The sequence below is a fragment of the Dasypus novemcinctus genome, chromosome 15, assembly GCF_030445035.2.
Source record: "Dasypus novemcinctus isolate mDasNov1 chromosome 15, mDasNov1.1.hap2, whole genome shotgun sequence".
Taxonomy (NCBI): domain Eukaryota; kingdom Metazoa; phylum Chordata; class Mammalia; order Cingulata; family Dasypodidae; genus Dasypus; species Dasypus novemcinctus.
This window is the reverse complement of record NC_080687.1, coordinates 335,751-361,810: the sequence shown is the minus strand read 5'-3', so window position 1 is coordinate 361,810 and position 26,060 is coordinate 335,751. Positions and strand designations below refer to the sequence as shown.

The window sequence follows — 26,060 nt, the reverse complement described above, 5'->3', positions numbered from 1 at the left end:
GATAATTTTTTGTTATGAGTGGTTGTCCTGTACATTGTAGGATACTTTGCAGCATTCTGGTCTCTATCCATCCCCAGTTGTGGTATCCAGAAATGACTCCAGACATTGTCAAATGTCCCCTGGGGGTGGGGGTGAGGGAGGAGGAAGGGTATGAAAAAATTTTCCACAATTAAGAGAACCACTCTTTTCACCTGTTTGTATATTTATGTTTAAAGTATGTTTCTTATAGGCAGAATATAGTTGCGTCTTAGATTTTTAAAATCAGATCTGAAAATCTCTGCATTTTATTTGAGTTCTTTAAACCATTTCCATTTAATGTGATAATTGATATGTTTGGGCTTAAATCTATCTTCTCACTGTTTTCTATTTGTCCCATCTCATTTTTTCTCTCTTTTTCCTCTTTCTGACCTTCCAAAAATTTTAATTGAGTATTTTATTCTGATTCCAATTTAATTCATTTTTGACTTAACTATAACTCTTCCTTTTGTTATTTTAGTGGTTGCTTTAGGATTTATAGAACACATCTATAACTTACTACATTCTATCTTCAAATGATGCTATACCATGTTATATACTATAAAATAACTCCACAATAATGTAATTCCATATCTCCCTTCCCATCATTTATGCTGTTGCCATCATACACTCTAATTTTAAATATATAATAAATGCAACACTACATTGTTATTATTTTTACTTAAACAGTAAATTATGTTTTAAAAAGATCTAAATAAAAAAAAATCTTACATATGTACTTATGTAAATTTCTGGTGTTCTTCACTCCTTTGTGCAGAGCCAGATTTCCGTCTGGTATTATATTCTTTCTGCTTGAAAAACCGTTTTTTAAGATTTCTTGTTATGTGGGCCTACTAGTGATGACTTGTTTCTACTTAAAAGATCTTTATTTTACTTACATTATTTAAAGATCTTTTTAATTCTCCTTCAAAAATTTCAAATATATATTCTAAACAGGCAACTTGAAGTTGTCCTGCAGCTCAAAGATGCTCTTTTTTTATGGTTTATTTTTTCTCTGTGTTTCATTTTAGATAATTTCTATTTCTATGCCTTCAGGTTTACTAATCTTTTCTTTTACAATTTGCAGCTTACTATTAATTTCTTTTGGTGTATTTTTCATCTCAGACATTGTAGTTTTCATCTCCAGAAGTTTAATTTGGGTATTTTATATCTCCCATGTCTCTAATGACCTTTTTGAACATATGGGATATAATTATAATAATTGTTGTGATGTCCTTGTCTTCTAACATCTGTGTCAGTTCTGAATTAAATATATCAGTTTTAATGGATTGTTTTTAATCCTCATTTTGTTTGTGTTTTCCTACTTCTTTGCATTTTTTTGTTGCATAGTAGACTTTTTGAATTCTACCTTATTGCTGGATATTCTTATATTACTATAAATACTCTTATACTTTGTTCTAGTACACATTGATGTTACTGGACAAAAGTTTTATCCTTTCAATTCTTGCTTTTAAAGTTTGTTAGAAAGGACTCAACCTTGAGCTAATTATTCCCCACCACTGATGCACAACTTTAGGGGGACTCTACCCACTACACTCTGTGTTTTGATTTCTTCAATCTGGCTGGAAAGAACAGGCACCTCCCAGCCCTGTGTGGCCATCGGACATTGTGCCCCATCATCCTTTCCAAAGGCTCTTTCCCTGGCCTCAAGGAGTTTTCCCATTTGCCTACAATGGTCAGTACTCAGCTGACCACTCAAAGGCCACCCTCTGCAGCCCTTTACAGTTCTCTTTCTGTGCATCGTCTCCTCTTAGTATCCCTGGACTCTCAGTCCCATACGGGAGCCCACGGTCTCCTGCTGCCCCCTCCCTTCCAGCACCGTGGCCTGGACACTGCCTGACGGCAGGGACTCAGAGGCAGCCCCTGACCCCCACAAGAGGCTCATGACCCTCCAACAGCACGGAGACCCTCCTCCACTCTGCGATACGATACCAGCCAGGAGCAGGTTCTCAGCTAATATTTGCTGAGATGAAAGGAGGATACATTAAGAGCCTGTGGAATAACTTCCCTAATTCATACTCCAAATCTTTCTACACTTCCCTTTATTCCACTTGTTTATCAGAATTCCAAAAGGTGGCCAGATCTACATATATTTTGTTCCTGTTGTGTTTGTTTAGAATTAAAAGTCAAATTCTAACATTCGAAACTATAATCCATGCTGTGTAGCAGTGCTCCAAACTGTATTCAACAAAGGCAATGAATGTACCACACTGATGAAAGAGGTTGACGTGGGAGGAGTGGGGGGTGTGGGGAGTGGGGTGTACGGGAACCTCTTATATTTTCTAATGTAATACCTTGTGTGATTTATGTATCTTTCAAAAAAAAGATAATCATAAAAAATAAAATGTAAACCATAACATAAGCCATAAAAAAACATGAGACAATAAACTCCCATTGTTTAAGAGAAAAAAAAATTCTCATGTTTTAATATCACGAAAAAGCTCTAAAATGTTAAGCCCCCCAAAATGTGGACATCATAATATAACTGGGAACAGATAAACTTAAAAACAAGTTATTTCAGCTGTTTTGTCAAATCTGTGGGGATTGAAGTAACAATAGGATAGCAATACTGTCACCAGTCACTTACCGGGATATTCCAGAAGGCCGGATGGCTTCTCATGTCCAGTAGTTACTAAAATGCACTATCCACCGAAAAGTTATGAGATTTGAAAAGAAAAATTCTTCTTCTAGAAAGTCTCCTTCTCTGGATGGGACAGCCGTCACGCCCTGAACACACACTGATGCAAGCGACCTGATAAAAGAAGAGAATTCACATTTCCTCTTTAGAGCAGTGCTTGATCCACAGCTGGCGCTGCTTTGCTGCCTCGTAGCTCCAGCACCTGGTCCTTGCTGGAAGGCCGTCTGGAACGGTGACGAGACGCACAACTCGAAGTCAGAGGGCAGCCGTGCAAGCCCTCTCAGCCAGTTACTGTGTGTGATCCTGAAAAAGCCACTTCAACTTCAAAGCCACATTTGCCCCATCCCAAAGGGGAAGGCAACAACAGTTACCTCTACAGTTTATAAGAACATAGTGGAGACTTTTGTCAGTTTTATTGAAGTAAACATACAGAAAAAATACAGCTTGTAAATACTGCTCAATGAGTTTTCATAACATGAATACATCTAGTTTAATCAACACCATATTTAGTTCCCCCACTGCCTGCCACTATCCTAATTTCTAACATGATAGATTAATTTTGCTTTTCTTCTTTTATATGTGTTCTTTGGTTGGCTAGTTTTCTTCACTGAATATTATGTTTGGGAGAGCCATCCATGTTGACGCATGTCATTGTAGTTAGTTAATTCTTGCTGCTGTGTTGTATTCCATTGTGTGAATGTAACACAGTAAATTTATGTATTCTACTGTTGATGGATACTTGGGTTGTCTCCAGTTACGGCTGTAACTAGTAGTGCTACTGTGAATATTCTTGTGCCTTCCTTTTGTTGAACACATGTACATACTTTTTTGTATATTTACCTGGGAGAGGAAATGCTGAGTCATAGAGCATGCATATAGTCAACATTAGTAGATACTGCCAAACATTTTTCCAAAGTAGTTGTATGAATTTACACCCCCACCAGAAGTGTATGAAAGTTCCACTTATTCACATTTGGATATATTTATTTTTAATACACAAAAATTGAAAACAAGCTGTCAAACAACAGGGAATTGGTTAAATAAATTACGGTGTTTCCACGCAATGTACCAGAAAACAGTCATTAAAAATATCATTCTCAAAGCATATGTAAGGAAATGGGAAAATGACTCTGATGTATTAAATGAAAAAAGCAAGTAACAAAACACTGGTACAGCTGTGCCTAATGTTGTAAATAATAATAATTTTATTTACTGTATTTGTATAAAAAGAACCAAATGTTAATTACAGTTTTCTCTGAGAGATTGGATTACACATGCATGTTTGTTTTTTTCTCTTCATGGTTTTCCTTATTTTTTCCTTAAAATATTTCTAAATATCATTTATTGAATTAATAATCAATTAGGAGAAAGACAATAAATGCTATAAATATAATAATAACATTTTACCTGTTTCTCAGGTTATCTTTGAAATTCAACGAGAAAACCCTTTGTAAAAGCCCAAGCCCTCTCTGACTCTTCATTATTATTATCATCATAATCAGTTCCGCTAAATGCTTCCAAACCCTACTTGAGCGTAAAGGTAGAGATGAGAACGAGCTGGAGATGGTGTGGCAGAGGGGTCGAGATCCAGCCTCCTAAGTCAGTGAGTCTCAGTCCCTGTTGCCTGTTAGAGTCACCTGGATAGTTTTAAAAATAGAGCGAGACAATTGCAATATTTAGGGACCTGGCCCAGGCATCAGCATTTTCCAGAAGCTCCCTAGGAAACTCTGATATGCAGCCAAGGAATTCTTATTCTGGATAAAGGCAAAGCCTTGCCACCGTAAGCCACTATCTTGTTTGCAAGGAGTGAAAGACAGGGTGAGGGGGCTGGGCGACGGGTAAGCCCAGCAAAGAAATCCTTTGAGGGACTGAGTGCCCAAGCAGGCTGGTGGTTGTGGCCTGTGTGGTAATCCCAATTTGACATTTCTGTCTGTGCCACCCCGCAGTTGTGTCTAGTTCTCTTTCAGGAAACCTCCCTAGTTTCTACGGCATAGATAATAACAGCCCATGTTTCTAGAGCAGATACAGCTGTCACGGCAGTTTCCTGGGCGTGGCCTCACTGGGGCCCTGTAATCACTTTTTTCCCACAAGTGGATATTTATTCCAATATTTCCCATTTTTAACAACTCTAATGAGGTAGACTTGACCTACAATAAACTACACGTATTCAAGTATATATTTTGATCAGTTTTGACATACATGTACTCCTGTGACGCCATCGCCACACTCAAGGTGGCAGACGTATGTGCACTCCTGTGAAGCCATTGCCACACTCTATGTGGCGGACATCTCCATGGCCCCACAAACTCTCCTGGTACTTCTTCATGATCTCTTGCCTGGGTCCCACCCTCCCCATTCCCAGGCAACCATGGCTCTTTCCATTGCTGTTGATAAGTTTGCATTTTCTAGAATTTATATCTACGGACACATATAGTATATACTCTTTTTATCTATTTCCTTTCGTTCATCATTATTTTGAGATCCATACGTGTTTTGGCGTATTTTGCTTAATAGTATTCCATTGTATGGATATACCACAATTTGTTAAATCCATTCTCCTATTTATGGACATTTATTTCCAGGTTGGGACAATTAAAAAGAGCATCTATGAACATTTGTGTGCACATCTTTGAAGCAACATAAGCTTTCTGTTCTTTTGGGTAAATACCCAGAAGCTGAATGGCTGGATCACATGATAAGTGTATGTTTAACAAAGAAACTACCAAACTGTTTTCCAAAGTGGTGGTACCATTTTACATTTCTACCAGTAGTGGATGAGTGTTCCAGTTCCTCCAAATCCTCATCAATACTTGGTATGGCCTGTCTTATAATTTTATATTTTCTGAGAGATGGATAGTGATATCTCATTGAGGTTATTTCCTTAATGACTAGAGATGAACTTCACACTTGACCTCACAAGACATGCATGATGAATTATAGTCCTAAATGTGAAAACAAAAACCTATAACACTTCTAGAAGAAAACATAGGAGAAAATATTTGCAATCCTGGGTAGGTAAAGATTTCTTCGGACACAAAAAGGCAAAACAAAATTTATAAAAAGATAAAGCAGGCTTCATAAAAACTAAAAACTTCTGCTCTTTTAAAAATACTATAAGAGAATGAAAAGGCAAGTCACAGACTAGGAAACATTTTTGAAAAGCATATATCTGGTAAAGGACTTGCATCAAATAAAAAGAAATTTCAAATCTCAATACTACTAAAAGAGATCTACACATTCAATAATGTAATACCCATCAAAATCCCAGGGGCCTTTTATGCAGAAATGGAAAGGCTGATCCTCAAATTCATATGGAATTGCATGGGGCCACAAATAAGTAAATCAATACTGCAAAGGAAGAATAAAGTTGGAGGTTTCATATTTCCCAATTTCAGAACCTACTACAGAACCACAGCAACCCAACCAGTGTGGTCTTGGCATAATGATAGACATATAGACGAATGGAATAGAGTTGAGAGTTCTGAAATAAACCCATACATATATGGGAAACTTATTTTTAACAAGGGTGCCAAGTACATTAATTGGAGAAAGAACAGCCTCTTCAAAAAAGAGAAAACTGATTATCAGCTTACAAAAGAATTAAATTGGACACTTATCTCACGCCCAATCCAAAAGTGAACTCTACATGGATCAATGAACAGAGGAGATAAACCATAAAACTCTCAGGAGAAAACCCTGGCTTTAGTGGTAATATCTTAGCTCTGCCATGAGCATGAACAACAAAAGGAAAACATAGATAAAATTGACATCATCAAAATTAAAACTTTTGTATGTAAAAGGACAGTATCCAGAAGATGAAAAGACAAAGTACAGAATGGGAGCTTGCTGCCCATATATCTGATAAGGATTTAATATCCAGAATATATAAAGAACTGTTATAGTTCAACAACAAAAAGACAAATAATCTAATTTAAAAATGGGCAATGAATTTGGATAGTCATGTTTGCAAATTGCTAATAAGCGTATGAAAAGATGCTCAATGTCATTGGTTGTCAGGGAAACAAAACCACAGTGAGATGCCATTTCACACCCAATTAAGATGGCTATTATTTAAAAATAAATAAATAAACAGACAGTAACAAGTGTTGACAAGGATGCAGAGAAATAGGGATTCTTAGATGTTGCTGGTGGAAATGTAAAAGGGTGAAGCCACTGGAGAAGTCAGTTTGATGGTTCCTCAAAATGTTGAAAATAGATTCACAATATGACCTGGCAATCACACTTCTTGGTATAAACCCAAAATAATTGAAAGCAGGGACTCAAACAGATATTTGTACACCAATGTTCATAGCAGCATTATTCACAATAGCCAAAGATGGAAGAAACCCAAGTGTCCATCAACAGATGAATGGATAAACAAAATGTGCTATATATACACAGTGGAATATTACCCAGCCGGAAAAAAGAACGAGTTCTGATTCATGGGACAACATGGATGAACCTTAACTGTGTCATGTTGCATCGAATAAGCCAGACACACACACACAAAAAATAGTCTGTGATCTCACTTATATGAAATATTTAGAAGAACCAACTTCAGAGAGACAGAAAAAAGTTTATTTCTTACCAGAGGCCAGGGGTGGTGGTGTGAAAAGATATTGCTTAATGTGTGCAGTTTCTGTTTGGAGTGATAAAAAAGTTGTGGAGAAGCTAGCACAATATTGAGAATAAAAATTAATACACCCAATTTGTATACTTGAAAATGATTAATGGGAAATTTTGAGTAGCATATTTGTTACTACAATTAAAATCTTTTTAAAAAACTCAATAAAAGAAAAAATCTACTTTTTAAAAATGGGAAAAATATTTGAGCAGACTCTTGACCCAAAAAGATACATGGATAGCAAAGAAGGGCATGAAAAGATGCTCAACCTCAGTCCTTTCATCACCTTTAGGTAAGCTGGGTAGATATTATTGTCATTCTTATTCTTTTTAGCCCCATTTTGAAGATGAGGACATGGAGATGCAAAGAGAGCAAGTGGCTTGGGAAGATACAACTGGCAGGTAGAAGATCCAGGCCAGGGCCTGAGTTTTCCGTGGCACACTCTGTGGCTAGGAGCCGGCGCAGGGTCCCGGGCAGCCTCTGGTCTGGACACGCTGCACTGCCACGCAGAGGCGAGAAGGCGGCGTGTCGAGGCCGAGGTGGGGTCCTATGGACCCAGGGACGCAGGCACTGGTGTCTTGGGACATGGTGGGAGCAGAAGCAGGTGAGCCGTCCCCTGTCCCGGGTCGTGGCCAGGGACCAGCACTGCCCGGCAGGCGGCAGGCTGTGAAACGCTGTCAGCACCCACCGGCCAGAGGGCTATGGAGGAAGCCAATTCCAGGCCCCAACCGGGCCCGTGAGTAGACACACAGTCCCCGAGCTAGCACAGCCCACAACACCGAGGTGGCCGAGAGCAGCCGGAGGCGCCCGGCCCCTGGCCCGGCACACCACACGGAAGGCGAAGTCAGAGCAGCTTGGAAACTGAGGCAGAATATGGTGATTCTTTATGGCTTGCTAGGTCGGTTCTCAACTGCCATTTCTGCTTCACTGTACATTGACTAAACGGCCTCACCACGAATGCCTGACTTTTTAAAATCTTGGTCATCGAGATGCCTTCAATCATACCGCTATGCCATGAGGCCAGTCTGGACCCTGTGACTGCCCGAATTGGCTTACACACTGCGTTCTTGCAGCAACGCCGGCATTGCCCATCAAGGAACGATGCAGGTAAAGGGTTTTCTGAAAAGTAATATCCCCAAGTAAGCATTCCAGGTGCACTGCCTACTCTAAATTCCACATTGGCTCCAATTTCTTTAACACGCAATTGGCATGTTGAGTTTGGAGTACAGAGTTATGTTCTTTACTCTTAAATACAGTTGGCCTTTGGAGAGTATGCATTGTTTCTCTGAACAACATAGCATGCTTTACATTAAATTTTTTATTTTAATATTAATTTTAATTTTACTCTCACTTTAAAAGTCAGGCAATTGATCAAACAGATTTAAAACCAAAGATTGTATGAAAATGAGCCACGGTAATGGGGGTTACTCTGCGTCGAGTTTCAGAACGTGTCGGCAGGAGGCCTGCCACGGAGCCACCAGTCCACACCTGCGCCCCTCCCGCCACGCCCTGCTGGAGGCTGGGCAGTCGCCAGGACGTCACAGGCGGGGAGAGAGGGCAAAGGTCCCCGGCCATGTCGGACACTGCCTGGGCATGGGCCGGGCGTCCAGGCCCAGCCTCCCACGGGCAGTTCCTGCAGCGCCGCAGGAGCTGGAGGCCCCCGCCCTGGCCAGGACACGGCGAGCCCACACTTCCTGGTGTCTGCCCAGACAGGACCTAATTCTCCTAGGGGAGCGTTCGGGTTAAAGGAACCATTTTTCTCTGTCAGTGCTCTCTTCTATTATTATCATTTATAGACTATATTTTCAAGACCAGTTTTAGGTGTAGGGAAAAATTGGACACAAAGGTCAGAGTTCCCCTATTGCCCCACTTGCCTCACCCCCACATAGTTTCTCCAATTATTAACATCTTGCATTACTGAGGTCCATCTGTTAGAACTGACGAACCAGAATTGATCCATTATTACTAACTAAAGTCCATGGTTTGCCTCAGGGTTGACCCTTTGTGTTTACAGTTCTATGAGTTTGGGACAAATGCATGTCACGTATCCACCACTACAGTATCATACAGAAGAGTTTCATTGCCCCAAAAACTTCCTGTGCTTCCCCTATTTCACCTATTTATCTCTTCCTCACAACCCCTCCCCCAATCCACTGGCAACCAATCTCTTTGCTATCTCTACAATTTCATTTTGTCTTTTCCAGAATGGCCCTCATTTGTAACCATGTAGTATGTAGCCTTTTTAGACTGGTTTCTTTCATTTAGCAATATTCATTTAAGGTTCTTCCATGTCTTATTTTAGGTTGATGCCTCATTCCTTTTATTGATGAATAATATTCCATTGTATGGATGTACCACAGTTTATCCACTCACTTATGAAGGGCAGGTGATTGCTTCCAGTTTGGGGCATTATGAGTCAAGCTGCTATAAATATTGGTGTTCAGGTTTTTGTGTGGATGTTCCTTTTCAACTACAATAATTGTATTATAATTATATGTCTTTGGGTAAGTACCTAAAAGCACAATTTCTGGATCATATGGTAAAACCATGGCTAACTTTGTAAGAAACTGCCAGACTGTTTTCCAAAGTGACTATTCCATTTTGCATCCACCCCCCACACCCACCCCACATACAATGAATGAGAATTCCTATTAGGGAAGTGTATTTCTGAGAAGTTAGTGGCTCCAACGTTTTAGACTTTGGTAGAGAAAATCACAATATACTTCCCTTGCTTCTCCCCTCCCTAGAAAACTAGAAGTGCAGTTGCAAAAGGGGAATGCATCCAAGAGCTGATTTTAATAATAAAAGGCTCCATTACCTTAGTAAAAGTAACATATCCCTAAAATAGCATTTGAAATTATCATAAGCTTGGTGTTTACATAAGAATTTTGACCTCATTCCCCAAATTTCAGTTACCTGGTATCCAAACAACCTGGAAGTCATCTGCCACTACATTTTCCATAAACCCATACAAATTACAGCCATTTAGACCAGATCGAATCTTAGGGATTGTTTCTACCAAGATCATTTCACAAATGAGGAGCACTGATAAAAGCTAAAAAAGCATTTATTGACCACATACTAAATGTCAAAAACCACATCCAGCATATACTTGGAACCTCCATAAAGCACTCAATTGATACTTTGTAATAATATTATCATAATAATTATATTATTATAGACATTTTGCACATAAGGCTTAAAGAGAATACCCAAGCAAAGTATCCAAAGTCACACAAATAGAGAAAGGCAGCGCCTTGTCTGAGCAGCGTCTCCTGCTGGCTAGGCTAATTTGACCTTCCATATGCTCACACGACCTTCCACAGGCTAACACTAACTTTCTTAAAATAATGTGACCTTCTGCAGGCTAACATGACCTTCCACAGTTTAACCTGACCTTCCATAGGCTAACATGACCTTCCATAGGCTAACATGACCTTCTATTCCTTGGAATTCTGGGGATACCTTCTTTTCTATGAAGCTTGCCATTTCCATATAAAGCAAGTCATATACAATCACATAAACATTGAATCTATTTGCAGTACAAACCCAGTACAAATATTACTTCTTAACATTTGTGTGAAACCAGAAAATGCTTTGGACCATCAAACCTATACTTCAATTTTAGAAATAGGTACACAAGACTTGTAGAGATGAAATGGCTTTCCCAGGATTCCATAGCTAGCTAGGGACAGAGCAAGCAGTAATTTTTCTGGTGTTTAAAATAGTATGCTGTTTTATTTATTCCACCCCTAATATTTTTCTAAAAAAGCAGTTGGATTTACTAACCTCGTGTTAGAAACTACTGAAAAATAACCATCCTTAACTGAAAAAATTCCCTGTACAGTTAAGATTATTAAACTTTTGGAGACTTCGACTTTTATTCCAGAATTCATAGAATATGTAAGCTCAAGAGTATAATGGGACAACATGAAAAATGTCAGTTCCCTCTTTGGGACTTTCTAGCAATTTCACAATAGTGCTGTACATTTGCGTGGAGTCGTCCCACCAGGGGAGTGGAGGTCCCCGTTCAGCACCTTGCATTTGTTCTTTGAAGTGACTGTCAGACCATCTCCAAGCAAGCAGGGGCTGGTCCAGGTCCCAGCAAGGAGCGTGTGTTTGCAAATCAGGGTGAAGATAAGGGAAGCGGAGGGCTCCCTCTCACTGCAGGGAGGTTAGACTCCTTGGGAATTTTCTTCTTTCTTCCACTAAGAAACAATAAAACATTCTTTGAAGCAAATACTTAAATCTAGAAAAAAAGAAGAGAAAGGGGAAAAGAGGAAAACAATCAGAGTAAAGGTGAGAAAAGAGAAGGAAATAAAGAAAGGATGGTGACAAAGGCCATCAAGGAAGTGAGAAAATGCTACAGTGCCACGCTCCAGCCAGGTCACTCTTCACAGGTGCCAGGGAGGCCACGGGTCTGCAGGCCGGTCCCGGCCCAGGCCGCTCACTGGCAAAGTCCGGCAGCTGGACTGCAGGAGGGCCACGCTGACGGGACTTCTCGAGGGCCTGATGCTCGGTGGGGCCCCGCGGGACAAGCCGAGCCGTCTGTAGATGACCACGTGGAGCTCAGGACAGGCCCAGTGGGCAGAACTGTGGCCAGAGGACACCACTGGGAGTCAGGGCACCAGGTCAGGGCCAGACCGGAGGCAAGCTCTGAGGATGGGCAGTAAAACGCTGGCTCAGAGATGCCTGGCCTCCAAGGTCACGACTCCTGGAGACAGGACAAGGCTGAGCCGTGGATAGGGAGGGGCCTACGGGCTGGACGTGGAGGCAGGAGGGAGACCAAAGCTGGGGACAGAGAAGTGCGCTTCCCAGACCCCAGACCCACGCCTGAGCCGGGCCCCTCTGCAGCCGAGAACCCCAAGGGCAGGGCAAACTCCAGGCCAGCTGGGAAGGGTTCAGGAGACTGGAACTGTTTAGGCCGGAAAAGAGAAAAATAAGGACGGGGAAGCAGTACATGAGTTAAAATATTTAAATGCCACATGAAAGAAAGCCCAGTTGGATTCATGCTGCCTGGTCAGTCGGTCAGAGGCGGAGTCCCCGCAGCAGCTAAGGAAGCCCAAAACGCGGCCGGCCTCTGCTGACTGCACACGCGCACCTGCTGCTGTTCAGCGGGCACTGGCTGGCGCCGTGGCCGCGCGCGCTCTGAACTGCCCAGCACGGTGCCGGCTCACACTGGGCCATCAGCTCAGCATGGTTCACGTGTCAGCATCCTGGTCTGCTTAATAAATTCTTTGTGAGCACCTGCTACATGTCAGGAATTATGAGACTGACACTGCAGAAGCAATTAAAACACAATCCTGTCTGGTTAGGAAGGGGGCACTGAAAGAAAAAATCACAACATAATGTGCTGAAGGCAAAGGGAACAAAAGCACCAGGACGGAGACACTGATTTTTATGTCAAGGATAGAAGGAACTCACAGTTCACTCAGAAGAACCTCCAGCAATTTCCTCGTGCAATAAACCCTGGTGGAGCGAGTACATCTGCGGCAGGTTTGGGGACACTGTCTACAGCAGAAACCCCTTCCCTCACGAAGCAACTATGGCACGCAAGCAAAGCTTATAAACGCCCTTTTCATTTTTGAAAAACAAAAATCCCCTTGGAGGAAGGTTTTTATTTACAACATATTCATCCAGCTAGGCCTTCTGAAACGTAGTTGTTGGAAGGCCACCTCCTCTCCTAAAAGGCGTTACGCTGCTCCCGGACCCCAGAGAGCCTGTGGGGCTGCCGACGGCTTCCTGCACAAGCCCCCCTAGCCGGACGTGCAGGCGCTCTCCAGGCTCTCCCTCCAGGAACTACACAGCCTCGAGGTGGCCGGGAGCCGGCTGCGGCCTCACACGTTCTCCTTCCACCTCAGAGCAAGGTCAGAAGAGCCAGCATCTGGCTTTCCTCCTCCGGTTCTCTGCTCATCTCCTGGTCGGGGGGGGGGAGTTCTGCACATATGTCTGTAGCTCAGGGAGACCCCGGTGAGCGTGATTTCTTTGGGGGCCCGTCTGCGTTCTGCGGGGGTCCTCCGGCCTGAGCTACCCCTCTCTCTTGCAGACTGTGCCCTCTAGAGAAGAGCCTGGGACGGCAGCTGGCTGAGCTCAGACACGCAGCTTGTGAGTTGCGGTAAACCAGAACGTTGACTCAGCCACTTAGAGAAGCAATGAGCCTGTGCTGGCTCGTCTGAGGAGGAGCAGCCGCCGGCCTTCGTCCTGCGTGGAGTCGGACCAGGCAGAGCTTTACACCAGTCACCGCCGATGCCGCAGCCCGCCGCTCACCTGTGACTTCACATCAGAGCCCCGCGATCCCTGACTTTGAAGCTCGTGAATTATTTCCAGCACCCTGAATACATTTTGGAAATTCACCTATTGATGGCTGCATCCTTAGGGTGTGGCTCAGAATCTCAGGTCAAGCTAGAAAGCCTGTCACTAACTTCCCACAGGAGGTCTGTGGCCAAATTGAGATGAAAAGCAGTCCTCCCTGGGCCTTCCCTCCAGAGAGTGACCACCCACGGCACCCGATGCCTGTGAGTCCAGGCCACAAAGTCTGTGGGCCACGAAGTGCAGACAGGAGCGCAGCCCAGGTCACCAAGTCCAGAGAGCAGCGCAGGCCTCTGCAGACCACCAAGTGCAGACAGGAGCCCAGGCCGCCAAGTGCAGACCTCAGCGCAGGCCTCTGCAGACCACCAAGTGCAGACAGGAGCGCAGCCCAGGTCACCAAGTCCAGACCGCAGCGCAGGCCTCTGCAGACCACCAAGTGCAGACAGGAGCCCAGGCCACCAAGTGCAGACCGCAGCGCAGGCCTCTGCGGGCCACCAAGTGCAGACAGGAGCCCAGGCCGCCAAGTGCAGACTGCAGCGCAGGCCTCTGCAGACCACCAAGTGCAGACAGGAGCCCAGGCCGTCAAGTGCAGACCGCAGCGCAGGCCTCTGCAGACCACCAAGTGCAGACAGGAGCCCAGGCCGTCAAGTGCAGACTGCAGCGCAGGCCTCTGCGGGCCGCAGGCAGCCACCACCGCTCGCGCCTTCTCAGACCTCCTGCCAGCCTCCCTCTGGGTGTTGGTTTCCATGGTACCCAGAGAAGGTTCTCGTGTCTTGGTTCTTGGGGTCGGCCTGGGGTGACTCCTGACCTGGCTTTGGCCTCCTGGCCTTCAGCAAGGGCCTTGAGCCTCGGTTTCCTCCTCTCGAAGCTGTGGACAGGGCAGCGAAGCAGCCGGAGGTGTGACGAGGGGAGCTGGGCGCTCACTGCGGTCCTCGCCCACCCGCCCTCAGGGCTGGGCGCTGCGGGGCGCGGGAGTGCCGCACGTGGCACCTGCCCAGGTCTCCTCAGGGATCTGGCGGCATCAGTGACTCGCCCCGCACGGGCAGTCGCTCTGCCAGCACAGCAGGCGTCCTGAGAGCCATGTTCCGCCAAGCGGGCGGCAGAGCCACGTGGCTCGCCAGTCCTGCCAACTGCCTGATGGCACAGCTGTCGCCCCGCGTGGAGGGCGGTGCACGGAGGGCCCACGTCTGGCAGACAGGGAGCAGTTGTCCCCAGGTAAGACGTGCGCTCCCTTTCAGCCCACCCCACACCGGGACCACCACAGCCTGCGCAGCAGCCGGCGCTGCTCAGGGGCACCAGCAGAGGCCTGCAGCCAGGGCGCCCGGCACCTCACAAACGGGAGCTCACACCAGCTCCTGCCCACGGACACACCACGCGCTGTTTTTTCTGCTCCCTAGCTGAGTGTGACAGGCCTCCAGCTGTTCCTGCCACTCAGACGGCCAGCACTTCCTTTCTGAGAATGCATTTTCCTGAAGCAGCATTTTAGCGCCAGGTTAGCGCCCACTGCATTAGAGCCTCTTATCACCTGGCAGTATTTGCCGAGGGCTGCGTAATGCGGTCACCATCTACCCGGCTTGTATTTGTTTGGTGCTTCAGGCTGTTGTCTCTCCCAGAACGCTCAGGCAGAGACCTGGGCCCACTGGTGGAGTGCCCCTAGCTCAGCCCCCAGCTCCTTGCTAGTCTTTTCTCCCCCAAGATCCAATTTTTCAAATAAACTTGGTCCCTGGACATGCAGCAGTGTGCAATCAATACTGACAATTTCATTTGTTACGGACAGGAAGCGATGAGCAGAGAGCAGAGATTCTAACGGCGCTTCAGACTGAGCGGGGACTCACACACCGCGCACGCGAGCCCCTCATCTGTGGACAAGGAAGCACAGGCCGAGAAAGGCGGCGCAGCTCAGGGCCCACCAGCCCCCCGCTCAGCCCGACGCAAAGCGAGCCCTCCTGCTTCCAGGCCCAGCACGGCGACTGTGAAATGCCCCGCTGGTCCCACAGCCCTCAGGTTCCACGGTTTCAGCCGAATATTTTGTTGCTTTGCTAACGCCTTGACCCAATGCTACCAACTCATGGCAAAGACGGGGTGCCAAGACCACTGGCAAATAAAAAACAAGAACCCCTCTGTTGGCTCAAGGCAGCCTGTGCAAGGCTTCTCCCACCTGGCCGAGCTCCAGATGCGCCACCTGGCAGCTTTAAAGGGCCATTTCTCTACTGAACAATCTCCGAGCGTGTAAGGCGTGAGAAACGGTGTGTCCGCTGCTTGTTTTCAGTCTGTTTGTTCATTCTCTGGTGGTTCTGCCACACGTCCAGGTCTGGAGACGCAGAGCGGCCAGTACCGCCTGAGCCTCATCTCTGTGTGGGGACGGGGACGAAGCCCCCGCAGGAGCCCAAGGCCTACAGCCACGCCTCAGGACGCATCATGGACAGCGGCCTGGAAGGGCAGTGCTGGACGGAGACCCCCTTGCTGGCCCCGCTCGCCACTGCCCGCTGGGGCCGCGCCTCGGGCGGCAGAACCACGTGCGTTCCAGCGGCGGCTCTCCTCGGCTCCAGGGCTGGCCTCGCGGCTTCTTCCGAGTAACACCTGGCTTCCGGGAGGGCACGGGACCTGGACTGCTGTGGGCGCAGCTCGTGCTTGTCCACGGTGTAGCTGCTCACTCGCCGCCTCTCCCTCGGGCTGACGGCTCCAGGGCACCACCCCCCGGGGGTCTCTTGCCCACTGGCTTTGAGCCCAGCGTTGCAGCTGCCTGGGGCGGGTTTGGCTCCTGCCTGTGGAATGGGGGGAGAAGGGCACCCCTCCCAGCTGGCTACGACTTGGGATATGCATGCAGCACCTCGCCTGGCCAGTGCTCCCCACGTCGCAGCTTTCATTGGCGGCCTGCGAGCACAGAGCGCCCGGGACGCTTAGGCCAGCAGCCTCAGGCCGCGCGGGCCCAGGCTCGGCCTCCTCGGCCGCTTCCTGATCCTGCCCGTTCGCAGCCGGCTGCGCTCAGCTCCGGGTGCGGCTCCTGTGGGCTTTTACGTCCCCCGAAAGACGCCTGTGGAGCGAGCGCCCGGCAGGCCCACGGGCAGGGAGCGGAGGAGGGTCCCTTGGAGCACGTTGGGGCAGGAGCACAACCTGGGGCGGGGCCGGGACTTCTCTCCTGGGGGTTACTGACCACTCTGGGATCCACGACCTCACCTGGCCTTCAGGATCCCCCTCCAGAGAGGGCGGGGGGCGCTCTGTGAGCCCCTGAAACTCAGAGGCTGGCTGCTCCGGCTCCAGGAAAAGGCCACCTGCTGCCCAAAAGGCAGGGGCGTGTGTGCCGGGTGGGCAGGGGGCTGGACGTCGGCACCCCAGGCCGCCCCGCCCTGGCGCAGAGCCCGGCCACGCTCCCTGGCAGGAGCCTCTGCATGGGGGGCCGCCTGGATCTCTAAAGGGCAGTGCACAGCGCCCTGCGGACCCGTGCGTCCCCGTGGCAGGCGCTGAAAGCTCAGCCGGCCATGCACCTGGGCGGCCACAGGGCACGCAGGCAACTCAAACGGAAACCGGGACCCCCGCAGTCGGGCTGCACTGGGCTTTCCTGGATGGCCGCTGGATAAAGCCGAAAGAGCCCAAACTCGAGTCAGGAAGCCACCCCGGCTCCAGCCCCACTGGTCAGTTCACTGCCTGGCTAAGAGAGCCTCAGCTCTGTCCTGCTGTCTCTGTAAAATTCTGATTTATTTATAGCAAGAGGACAAGCCGTAGGATCTCCAGTGACCTAGCCCAGGGTTCTGAAGCTTGATCTGCACCGGGCCCAAGGGCCTTGAAAATGCAGATTCCTGGGCCCCACCTGAAGAAGGACAGAGAAAGCCGCATTTCTGCACCTCAGGGGTTCTCAAATAGCCATTGACTTGGACAGGCCGCGGCCTCACACACCTGCCTTGGGCGTCCCTGCCCCAGCTCTCTGCATGACGCCACGGAGCGCGGGTCCCCAGGCTTGGCCAAGCTTGCCCCGGGAACCGCCCCCTCAACCCTCAGCATCTCCGCAAACAAACCTGTTCCCAGCCCCTTTGGCAGACGGGTAAACCGAGGCTTAGAGCATTTCTGAAATTGGCCAGGATCGCACAGCAACATGCTGCGGAGATCAGCGTCGAAGTCTGACCTGTGAGGTCCCGGGGTTCTCATCCTCTTACTTGGGGTGCTTCTTTTATTCTGGTAACATCTATGCAATGTAAAACTTCCTCCTTTTCCACTTCCAAATGTACAGCTCAGTGTGTCAGTTACAGCCCAGGAGCCTGTGGCTCTGTCCCCACCTGTGCCCCACGCTCGACACCCCTCGAGCACACCTGGGCCCACGCCGGCCTCTGCCCGGGCCGAGCCCCCAGCCTCACCATCTCACCCCATCCTTTCCTTTGCAAGCATGGAGACTCCACGTCCCACGCAGCCCCGCCAGGCCGTCAGCGGCTGATGCGCCTTCAGCCTGTCCTCGCAGCTCCATCCGACACTGGTGCAATTGAATCGCGATGATTTGTCTGTGTCCCAGCCTCCTCTGCCAGGCTTTAAAAATTCTTAGGGGAAATGGACTTTGGCCCAGTGGTTAGGGCGTCCGTCTACCACATGGGAGGTCCGCGGTTCAAACCCCGGGCCTCCTTGACCCGTGTGGAGCTGGCCATGCGCAGTGCTGATGCGCGCAAGGAGTGCCGTGCCACGCAAGGGTGTCCCCCGCGTAGGGGAGCCCCACGCGCAAGGAGTGCGCCCGTGAGGAGAGCCGCCCAGCGTGAAAAGAAAGAGCAGCCTGCCCAGGAATGGCGCCGCCCACACTTCCCGTGCCGCTGACGACAACAGAAGCGGACAAAGAAACAAGACGCAGCAAATAGACACCAAGAACAGACAACCAGGGGAGGGGGGGGAATTAAATAAATAAATAAATCTTTAAAAAAAAATAAAATAAAATAAAAAAAAAAATAAAAATTCTTAGGATGAAGGTATCTGTCTCTGTAACTACACAGCCCCCAGGATGGGACAAAAACATTTGCTCAATAAATGCATGCTGAATGGAAAAGCAATTTCCAAGAGATGGAAAAATGGATGTGTGATGAGAGAAGACAACGAGGCATCAGGTGGTGGAAAATTTGGGGAGAGGAGAGGCGGGTGCTGTGTGTGAAGCCCCTGGGGGGCTGAAGAATGGATGATGCCTGGGCCCCTGGAGAAGGTCCGAAGCCAGAATGAGGCTGTGGAGCGAAGAGGAGGACACGGGCCGGAGGAGGCGAGGAGGGCTGAGCTGGGGCCTCCAAAGGAGATCTGAGCCACAGCCACTGCCGGCTCCAGAGGGCGAGCAGCGCTGAGCCATCCCCACCTTTCCCCACCCAGAGGAAGCACAGAGGAAGGCATCAGCCGGGGGCCTGCTGCCGGCTGCTGGGCCAGGGGCCGGGTGACAGGGACACGCGCTCCGAAGGGCGCCCTGGAAGGTTTACCTTGAAAGGACAATTTGGAAGAGAAACCGAGGGCCCCCAGCCGTGCAGCAATGCCACTGAGGCAGGCCACAAGACCACCTGCAGATACTGGACCTGAGCACCCGCTGACCTCAGCGCAGACCCCATCCTCATGCCGCTGTCGGCGCCCCCTCGGACGCCAGCCCCAGCGCTGGACGTGGGGCTGCAGCCCCAGCCCCGCTTCCTCCTCGCCCTCCTGTCTGTAGAAACAGGAGGAGGTCGGCGTCTCGCAGGCTCCGTAGGGTGAGACGAGGGGCGGGCGTAGAGCCTCATGTGGCAGAGCTGGCAGCGCTGTAACCGCTGCCCATTGTGTCCTGGACAGGCCCCCGTGCCTCCCCCAGGAGCCCTGAAGGTGCGTCAGACTCACCAGCTGGAGCACCTCACTCCTCGCGTCCCCCCAGGCCTGACGAGTCGCCTCCTACGCCCCCGCAGGGCTTTAGAGGCCACTCGAGCCTCAGCAGCGAGGCCACGCCGGGCAAGGGCAGCTCACTGGTCAGAGACCCTGGGCCACAGCAGCTCTGGGGGCCCCTGAGGACAGCAGCAGGTGGTGGCGGACAAACAGCCTGATTTGGGCCGGGTGCAGGGGACCCCGAGCCTGCCGGGTGCAGGGGACCCCGAGAGAGCCGGGTGCAGGGGATCCCAAGAGAGCCGGGTGCAGGGGACCCTGAGCCTGCCGGCGCAGGGGAGCCCGAGCCTGCCGGGTGCAGGGGATCCCAAGAGAGCCAGGTGCAGGGGACCCCGAGCCTGCCGGGTGCAGGGGACCCCGAGCCTGCCAGGTGCAGGGGAGCCCAAGAGAGCCGGGTGCAGGGGATCCCGAGAGAGCCGGGTGCAGGGGATCCCGAGAGAGCCGGGTGCAGGGGACCCCGAGCCTGCCGGCTGCAGGGGAGCCCGAGCCTGCCGGGTGCAGGGGATCCCAAGAGAGCCAGGTGCAGGGGACCCCGAGCCTGCCGGGTGCAGGGGACCCCAAGAGAGCCAGGTGCAGGGGATCCCGAGACAGCCAGTGCAGGGGACCCCAAGCCTGCCGGCTGCAGCTGACCCCGAGCCTGCCAGGTGCAGTGTGGGGCTCGACTCGGGGCACAACTCAGGACCGTGGAAAGACAAGCCAGAGGCCGGTACCGAGGGCAGTCAAGACAGGAAGCTAAGCTGGGGGTCAAAGGGCAGCAAACGAGGGAAGAAAACCAACGAGCAGAAGGGGTGCAGTCCAGAGGGAGCTGAGGGGGGGCGGGGGCAGAGGGGACGGAGCAGAGAGGCTGGCCAGAGGCAGGGGCAGGGCCTGAGGGGGGCAGGGGCCCGTTGGAGGGCAGGGGTCTGTGGGGGGCAGGGGCTGGCGTAGCTGGAGGCCCCCAGCGGATCGCCGCTCCTCCCAGGCATCTGTTCTCTTCACTTGCATCAAAGCTGCCCATGGGCCAGGCGTCTCTCGTCCCTGACTCCGGGTGTCCTGCGTCCTCAGGAAAGAAGGGATCACACTGACGCCACGCCGTGAGGGGCGGGGATGCGTCCAGGAGAAGCCAGCGTGTTCTGGCAAGAGAGAGCTGGGGCCGCGACCCCTCAAATGGGCGCGTGCTTTTGGGGCCGGCCATCCAGTCAGGCGGGCAGCGGAGCCACGCGTGGGCAGCCGCAGACCAGCCCTGTGGCCGTGGGCAGTTTTCTCCTCCTCTCTGGACATGTGTTTACAAACCGGCCAAGTGCGGAGGTCAAGCTGGATGTCTTCCAAGCTTGCTTTCAGTGCGAACATTCTCATTCTGTGGTTCTAGGAACCCATGGTTATTTATACATCAGACGTTTTCGCAACGCCCGCGTGGCATCCACGTCCTGCCAGTCGTGTCAATAATGTTTTATTTATCGTGTCACTGTGAGGGAATAGGTTGTTTAGCTCTGCTGGTACAGCGCGTACTTGAATTCAGTGCCTACGTGCCATCGTAAATCTCCCCTCCTTTGAACTCCCAAAGCCTCTAAGCGGCCACACCTCTTAGGGCACATTCTGCTTCGTACTGCGCTGTGGTTATTGGGGAGAATGGCTCGCTGTTCCTCGCTAGATTTTAGCTTGCTGGATGCTTCCTTGAAACCAAGCGGCAGAGAGAAGGAAGAACAGGGACATTGTGTCCTCCACACCCAGGACGTGCTTGGCGCAGAACAGACGCTCGGGGCAGGTCGGGCCACAGCTGGTCCCGGGTCCAGGGGGCCCCATCCCGCGACACCCGCGAGAGACCCCTGAGACCTGGGCCAAAGCTAATGTGATGCCCCCGGCTCGGTCCCGTCTCAGTGCTGCCGAGGGGCGGCAGGGCCGAGGACGCCGCAGCAGCCAGGGCTGGGCCGCAGCCGCAGGAGGCCCTGCAGCGGGAACCAGGGGAGCGGTGGCTGGGGCGCGGCTGCGGGAGGGAGGCGGGACGGGAGGACCCCGCCAGCGCTTTCTGCCCAAGCTGCGACAAGGTGCAGGCCGAGCTCATGAAGGAGCAGCGCCAGGTCCACCTCCGAGGTCTGAGCCCGCCCGAGGGTCTCAGCAGCCGCCGCCCCTCCCACCTCTTCCCCACAGAAAGCCCCTGCTCCGAGGGGATGCGCTTCAGGAGGGGGCCCCGCCCTGCACCCCCGCAGCCCCCCGCGCTGCCTCCCGCACCCCCCACCTGCCCCGGAGTGTGGCCTGTGCCTCCCTTGCCCACTGAGACCACGGTGAACGGGTGCCACGGAGCGCGTGGGGCCCCTCTGCTGCCCAGCGCTCCTTGTGCCTCTCTGCCCACCCCAGCAGCCCTGCATTTCCCCTCCCTGCGTGTTGCCTTCTTCCATGCTTGGAATGTTCTAGAAACACCTTTGGTTAGGGCTGCATCAGCGAGTGATTCGGGGTGTCTGGCTCCATCCAAGCCTGCTGGTCTCCATCTGCGCTAGCTGGGGGCGTTGGTGCTAACCTGCCAGCTCTCTTACTTCACCCTTGATCGTTCACACTGAAACAGGCACTGAGTCCAAACACCAGGAGGTGAGCGATCTTGCTTGCCGGAGTTGGGTGCAGCTGCTGGGACGTCCAGAGAGGACCGTGAGCTGCCCCTGCTAGACAGAAAGCCTGTCCACTCTCCAGCCCCACCCTGGACAGGGCCAGCAGGGCTCCAGGGTAGGAACAAGAGGCTTTAGCCACCAGTGCCACTCTGGACTGGGGCAGGGGTCCGGCGTGGGCAGCCCAAACGGCCACGGAAGAGTTCACCAGGCCACGTCACCAGCTGTCAGTGCCGCTTGCTCTCGGGAACAGGATGTCCCGAGCGGCGCTGGAGCCACAGCCGGTCAGTCACGGTGGGAACCTTCCTGGTCCCTCCCTTCCCTCTCTGCCAGGCTCCCAGTTAGCGCCAGGAAACGGGCACCGTCCGGGCTGCCCCACTGGCCTCTTGCTGCAGGGCACATCGGCGTGCCCTGGGCCACAGGTTCACAACGCCAAGTGGCTGCGCAGCTGGCTGTGGCTCGCTCGCTGTCCTCTACCTGGCACGTGCTCAGTGGCCACGCAGGTTGCTCTGAAGTATCTGGCTGCTTGTTTATCTCCCGCTGCCCACATTGGCAGCTCCCCCACTCATGCCCTCCAGCCTCTCCCTGGCGTTTCTCCCTCGTGCAGCGGGGATGTCAGCTCGGAACAGCTCGGGCACGCCCGGCTGCCAGGCGACGGCTGTGGGTGGTCCCGCAGCACGCAGCCGCGCCTCCCCACCACCTCTTCCTTGCCCATGCCTGTCCGCGTCTCCCTGGACCCCTCTGCAGGACGGTCCTGCCGTCTCCCGGCCCTCTGAGCCCCCGTTCGCGACAGGGGAGCCCGTCACCCGTGGCCACGTGCGGCCCTGCCTGCCTGCTCACCCCCTCGTCTGCCAGGGCCTCCCTCCAGGGCCTTTCTGGGGCACAGAGCGCGTCCACAGGCCCCGCCCTCGGCCAGCACGTGCCCTGCCCCTCGCCGAGGGGAACCCAAGCCCCCGGCCCCCTCCTCACCGCAGCCACGCGCCCTGTTTTCCAGCAGTAGCCGCTCACCTGCTCACACTCTCAGCAGGGTCCTGTTTGTCTTCCAAATTGCCAGCCAGAATTTTCAGAACATGTCCAGGTTTGGTGCTGTCTACTCTTTGCAGGGTGTTTTTCCTCTTCAGTTCTGCCTCCTGCTGCTGGTGCCCCCCTGGCCCCCACCCCATCCTCACTGCAGGAGCTTGGTGATGGGGGAGGGGAGGGGAGGACGCTGGGAGGGGAGCAGGGGCGAGGGAGGAGGGGAGGAAAGAGGAGGGGGAGCAGGGGAAAGGAGCAGGAGGGGGAGGGGGAGTGGAGGGGAACGGGGGCGAGGGAGGAGGGGAAGGGGAGGAAAAGTGGAGGGGGGGGAGGGGGGGTGGTGCCAGGGCCGTTCCCTGAGCCCTCACACCGCCCACCCCCCCACGCCCCTCTGCCTACTCCGCGCAGGTCCCTGCTCCGCCTGCGCGCCCTCCTTGGCTTTTCTGAACCCCGACGCACCTGGGGAAAGCTGCGCACGTGGCCGGGAGAAGCAGCAGATGGATGCCGCGTGCATGGAGGCGGCCTGCTCCGCGCTGCCCTCCTCTGGCGCCTGCAGCCCCACTTGTTCGTTCTTGTACCTTCTTTGTACCCATGCAGTGGGTTGAACTGTGTCCCCCTAAAAGACGTGGCGTCCACACCCCTCACCCGTGGGTGGGGCCGATTTGAAAATTGTCTTAGCAGACAGATCAAGTCCTGGACCGGACGTGAAGCACAGAGGGGAGGACGGCACGTGCGACGAGGGCGCAGCGCAGCGCTCAGCCGGGAAGCAGGTGGTGGGAAGGAGGCTGTGGGAGCGTCTGGTTCTAGCCCGCCTCCAGACTCTCAGAGGAAGCTTCTGTGGTTTTTAAGCCAGGTCCAGGCAAACTAATATGCCTTGTTTTTTAAATTATTCTATGTATTAGTATTATTCATAGTATTAGTCTATGTATTAGTATTCTATGTTTTTACCATAACCTCTGAATTTCCAATGGTGAACCAAGAGAAGAGAGATTTGGCACGAAAGGGACACACGTTCGAGTCCTGCCTTTGCCAGTTACTGGCTGCGTGTCCAGCTCCTCACTTCTCAGGAGGGAGCAGTACAGGCCTCAGAGAGTGGAAGATGGGGAAGAGATGACTGGAGAGGACTCAGCCCGCGCCTGCCCGAGGCCCTGCTCCCCGAGGACGCGTGACGCCCCCGTGCAGCGGTGGGTACAAAAGGCACGGCTTCCCCCAGGAAAGAGGGATCTCTCTCCACAGGACCCTGACGAGGGTCACCGTGCCCACAGCAGGGGGCAAGCGAACGGCTGCAGCCTGAAGCCTCGGCCTGCCCCAGCTCCGGTCCTGAGCTCACTGTGCGGTCCGCAGCAGGGCGTTTCCCTTGGCTGGCCGGGCTCAGTGGCCTCCGGCCTGAGACCCCAGAAAGCTCCTGGACACTTGGGGAGAGGGTTAAGCCTTTGTCCCCCCAGCAGGGTCATCACGGCAGAAATGCACACTCCCAGCCCCTGCAACGACCTCCTGCATCAGGAACTCTGGGGCGTGGCCACCGCCCCGCAGGGGATTTCCGTGGGAATTTCCTCCTAACGGCGGGAGCGGCTGTTCCAGGCAAACGGCCACGGTCCAGCTGCCACCCGTGTGTGGCCATTCCCCTGGAATGGGGTCCCCCAGCGCTCGTCTCCTCACCCCGTCCACACCCTGCTGCACTGGCTGCGGAGGGGAGGGTCCAGCTGCGGACAGATCTGAGTGCGCAGCCACGGGCTTCTCGCCATCCCCCAAAGCGCCACTTGCCCCCCCGAGGGCGGGCGCCTGCAGCGCACACCTGCTTTGCCCGCTGCACCACGTGGAGCAGGTGCCTCCCCATGCACTTCCAGGAGGCTGGGGCTTTGTGGCCCGTGGCCTCTGACTGGCAGGGCTGGGCTACAGTTGCCCAGGTCAGCAGAAGCGGGTAAGGCCTCTGCGCAGAGCCCCTGCTAACCCGCAACGCCGGCCGGCACCCCTCCGCGGGGAGCGGCCCTCGCCCAGACTCAGGACGGCCCCTTCGCCCAAATCGGTGGACTCAGCTGCCTTCCTGCCGCAAGCCTTCATCAAAGGCCTCGCCGCGCCCGGCCCACGGCTGCTCAGTCAGAGAAACCCAGAGTCCAGGTCCCCTCAGGAGGCCACAGGCTTGTCTGGAGACGAAGCGAAGAGGCCAGGCTAAGAGAGCGTGAAAGAAGTGCTGAATGATCTAGAAACACTCAGTGGTCGTGATCAGGAAAGTAAAGGACTGAAACCAAATCTGCAGGCGCTTGACAAGAGCCTGCTCCCGTCCCCGCTCACGCCCACGCAGGGCACCTGTGTCCTCAGAGGGCCCTGCATTGGAACGCGGCCGCGTCACTCGTCAGCTGCGCGGGGTTTGTCTAACGCTCCGTGCGCGGCAGGGCGCCTGTCCTTCCCGTGCCCGATGCCCTTTGCCCTCCTTGGGGCGAGGGCCAGCGCTGGCACCTCCGTGTCCAAACTCCTCAGCCGGTGCTCAGTCCCCGTGGGATCTTCTCAGTACTTGGAAATCCCATGATTACTGTATTGTTGGCTATGATTTTATTAGCTATAAGTAGTGTTTAGAGCAAATGTCTTCAAATATATTTTTAAAACCTTTGTTTTTGTTGATGTTCTATTAATACGCACCTGCAAAAAAGCTAAGAGCTGAAAGGAAGGAACAAGGAGGAATCAGAAGCAGGAAAAATTCTACCCCAGGGTTTAATCCTCTCAGAGTTGAGTTATTCTTAATGATGATCTAAATTCTTGCTGCAATTTAGTCTTATTTTCTATCATGCTCTACACTTTTCATAAGTTACACGAAGACAGTTTTTTGAGCCAGTTTCTAGCTTTTTCTCCCCATTTCTCACTTTCTTCACAACCCCTCACACTTAACAAAGGCTTACGACGTGGGAAACGCTGAGCTGGGCACTCTGCTTGGGTTTTTTCGTTTAATCTTATCATCATGCCATGGGTACCCCCATATCACATCAACACTGTAATTACCCCCACTTTGCAG

The 26,060-nt window shown here is 52.0% G+C and overlaps 1 protein-coding gene across 1 annotated transcript; it reads left to right on the top strand.

Moving 5' to 3' along the window:
* The first annotated feature begins 21,071 nt into the window (after positions 1 to 21,071).
* LOC139436607 (uncharacterized) lies at positions 21,072 to 25,660 on the top strand. Its single transcript, XM_071208346.1, has 7 exons — positions 21,072 to 21,207; positions 21,321 to 21,533; positions 22,435 to 22,542; positions 22,647 to 22,699; positions 22,787 to 22,855; positions 23,040 to 23,906; positions 24,034 to 25,660. Exons 1-7 carry the CDS (start codon positions 21,072 to 21,074, stop codon positions 24,220 to 24,222), a joined length of 1,635 nt encoding a protein of 544 aa, XP_071064447.1. The 3' UTR covers positions 24,223 to 25,660.
* The last annotated feature ends 400 nt before the right edge of the window (positions 25,661 to 26,060 follow it).

What these genes read in the sequence shown, in the direction of transcription:
- LOC139436607 (XM_071208346.1), top strand. Translation starts at nt 21,072, where the DNA reads ATGGCTCGCTGTTCCTCGCTAGATTTTAGCTTGCTGGATGCTTCCTTG. An exon ending in CCGGCTGCCAGGCGACGGCT is followed by an intron (nt 22,700 to 22,786) that starts GTGGGTGGTCCC and finishes ACCCCTCTGCAG; the next exon opens with GACGGTCCTGCCGTCTCCCG. An exon ending in TTCTGTGGTTTTTAAGCCAG is followed by an intron (nt 23,907 to 24,033) that starts GTCCAGGCAAAC and finishes TGGTGAACCAAG; the next exon opens with AGAAGAGAGATTTGGCACGA.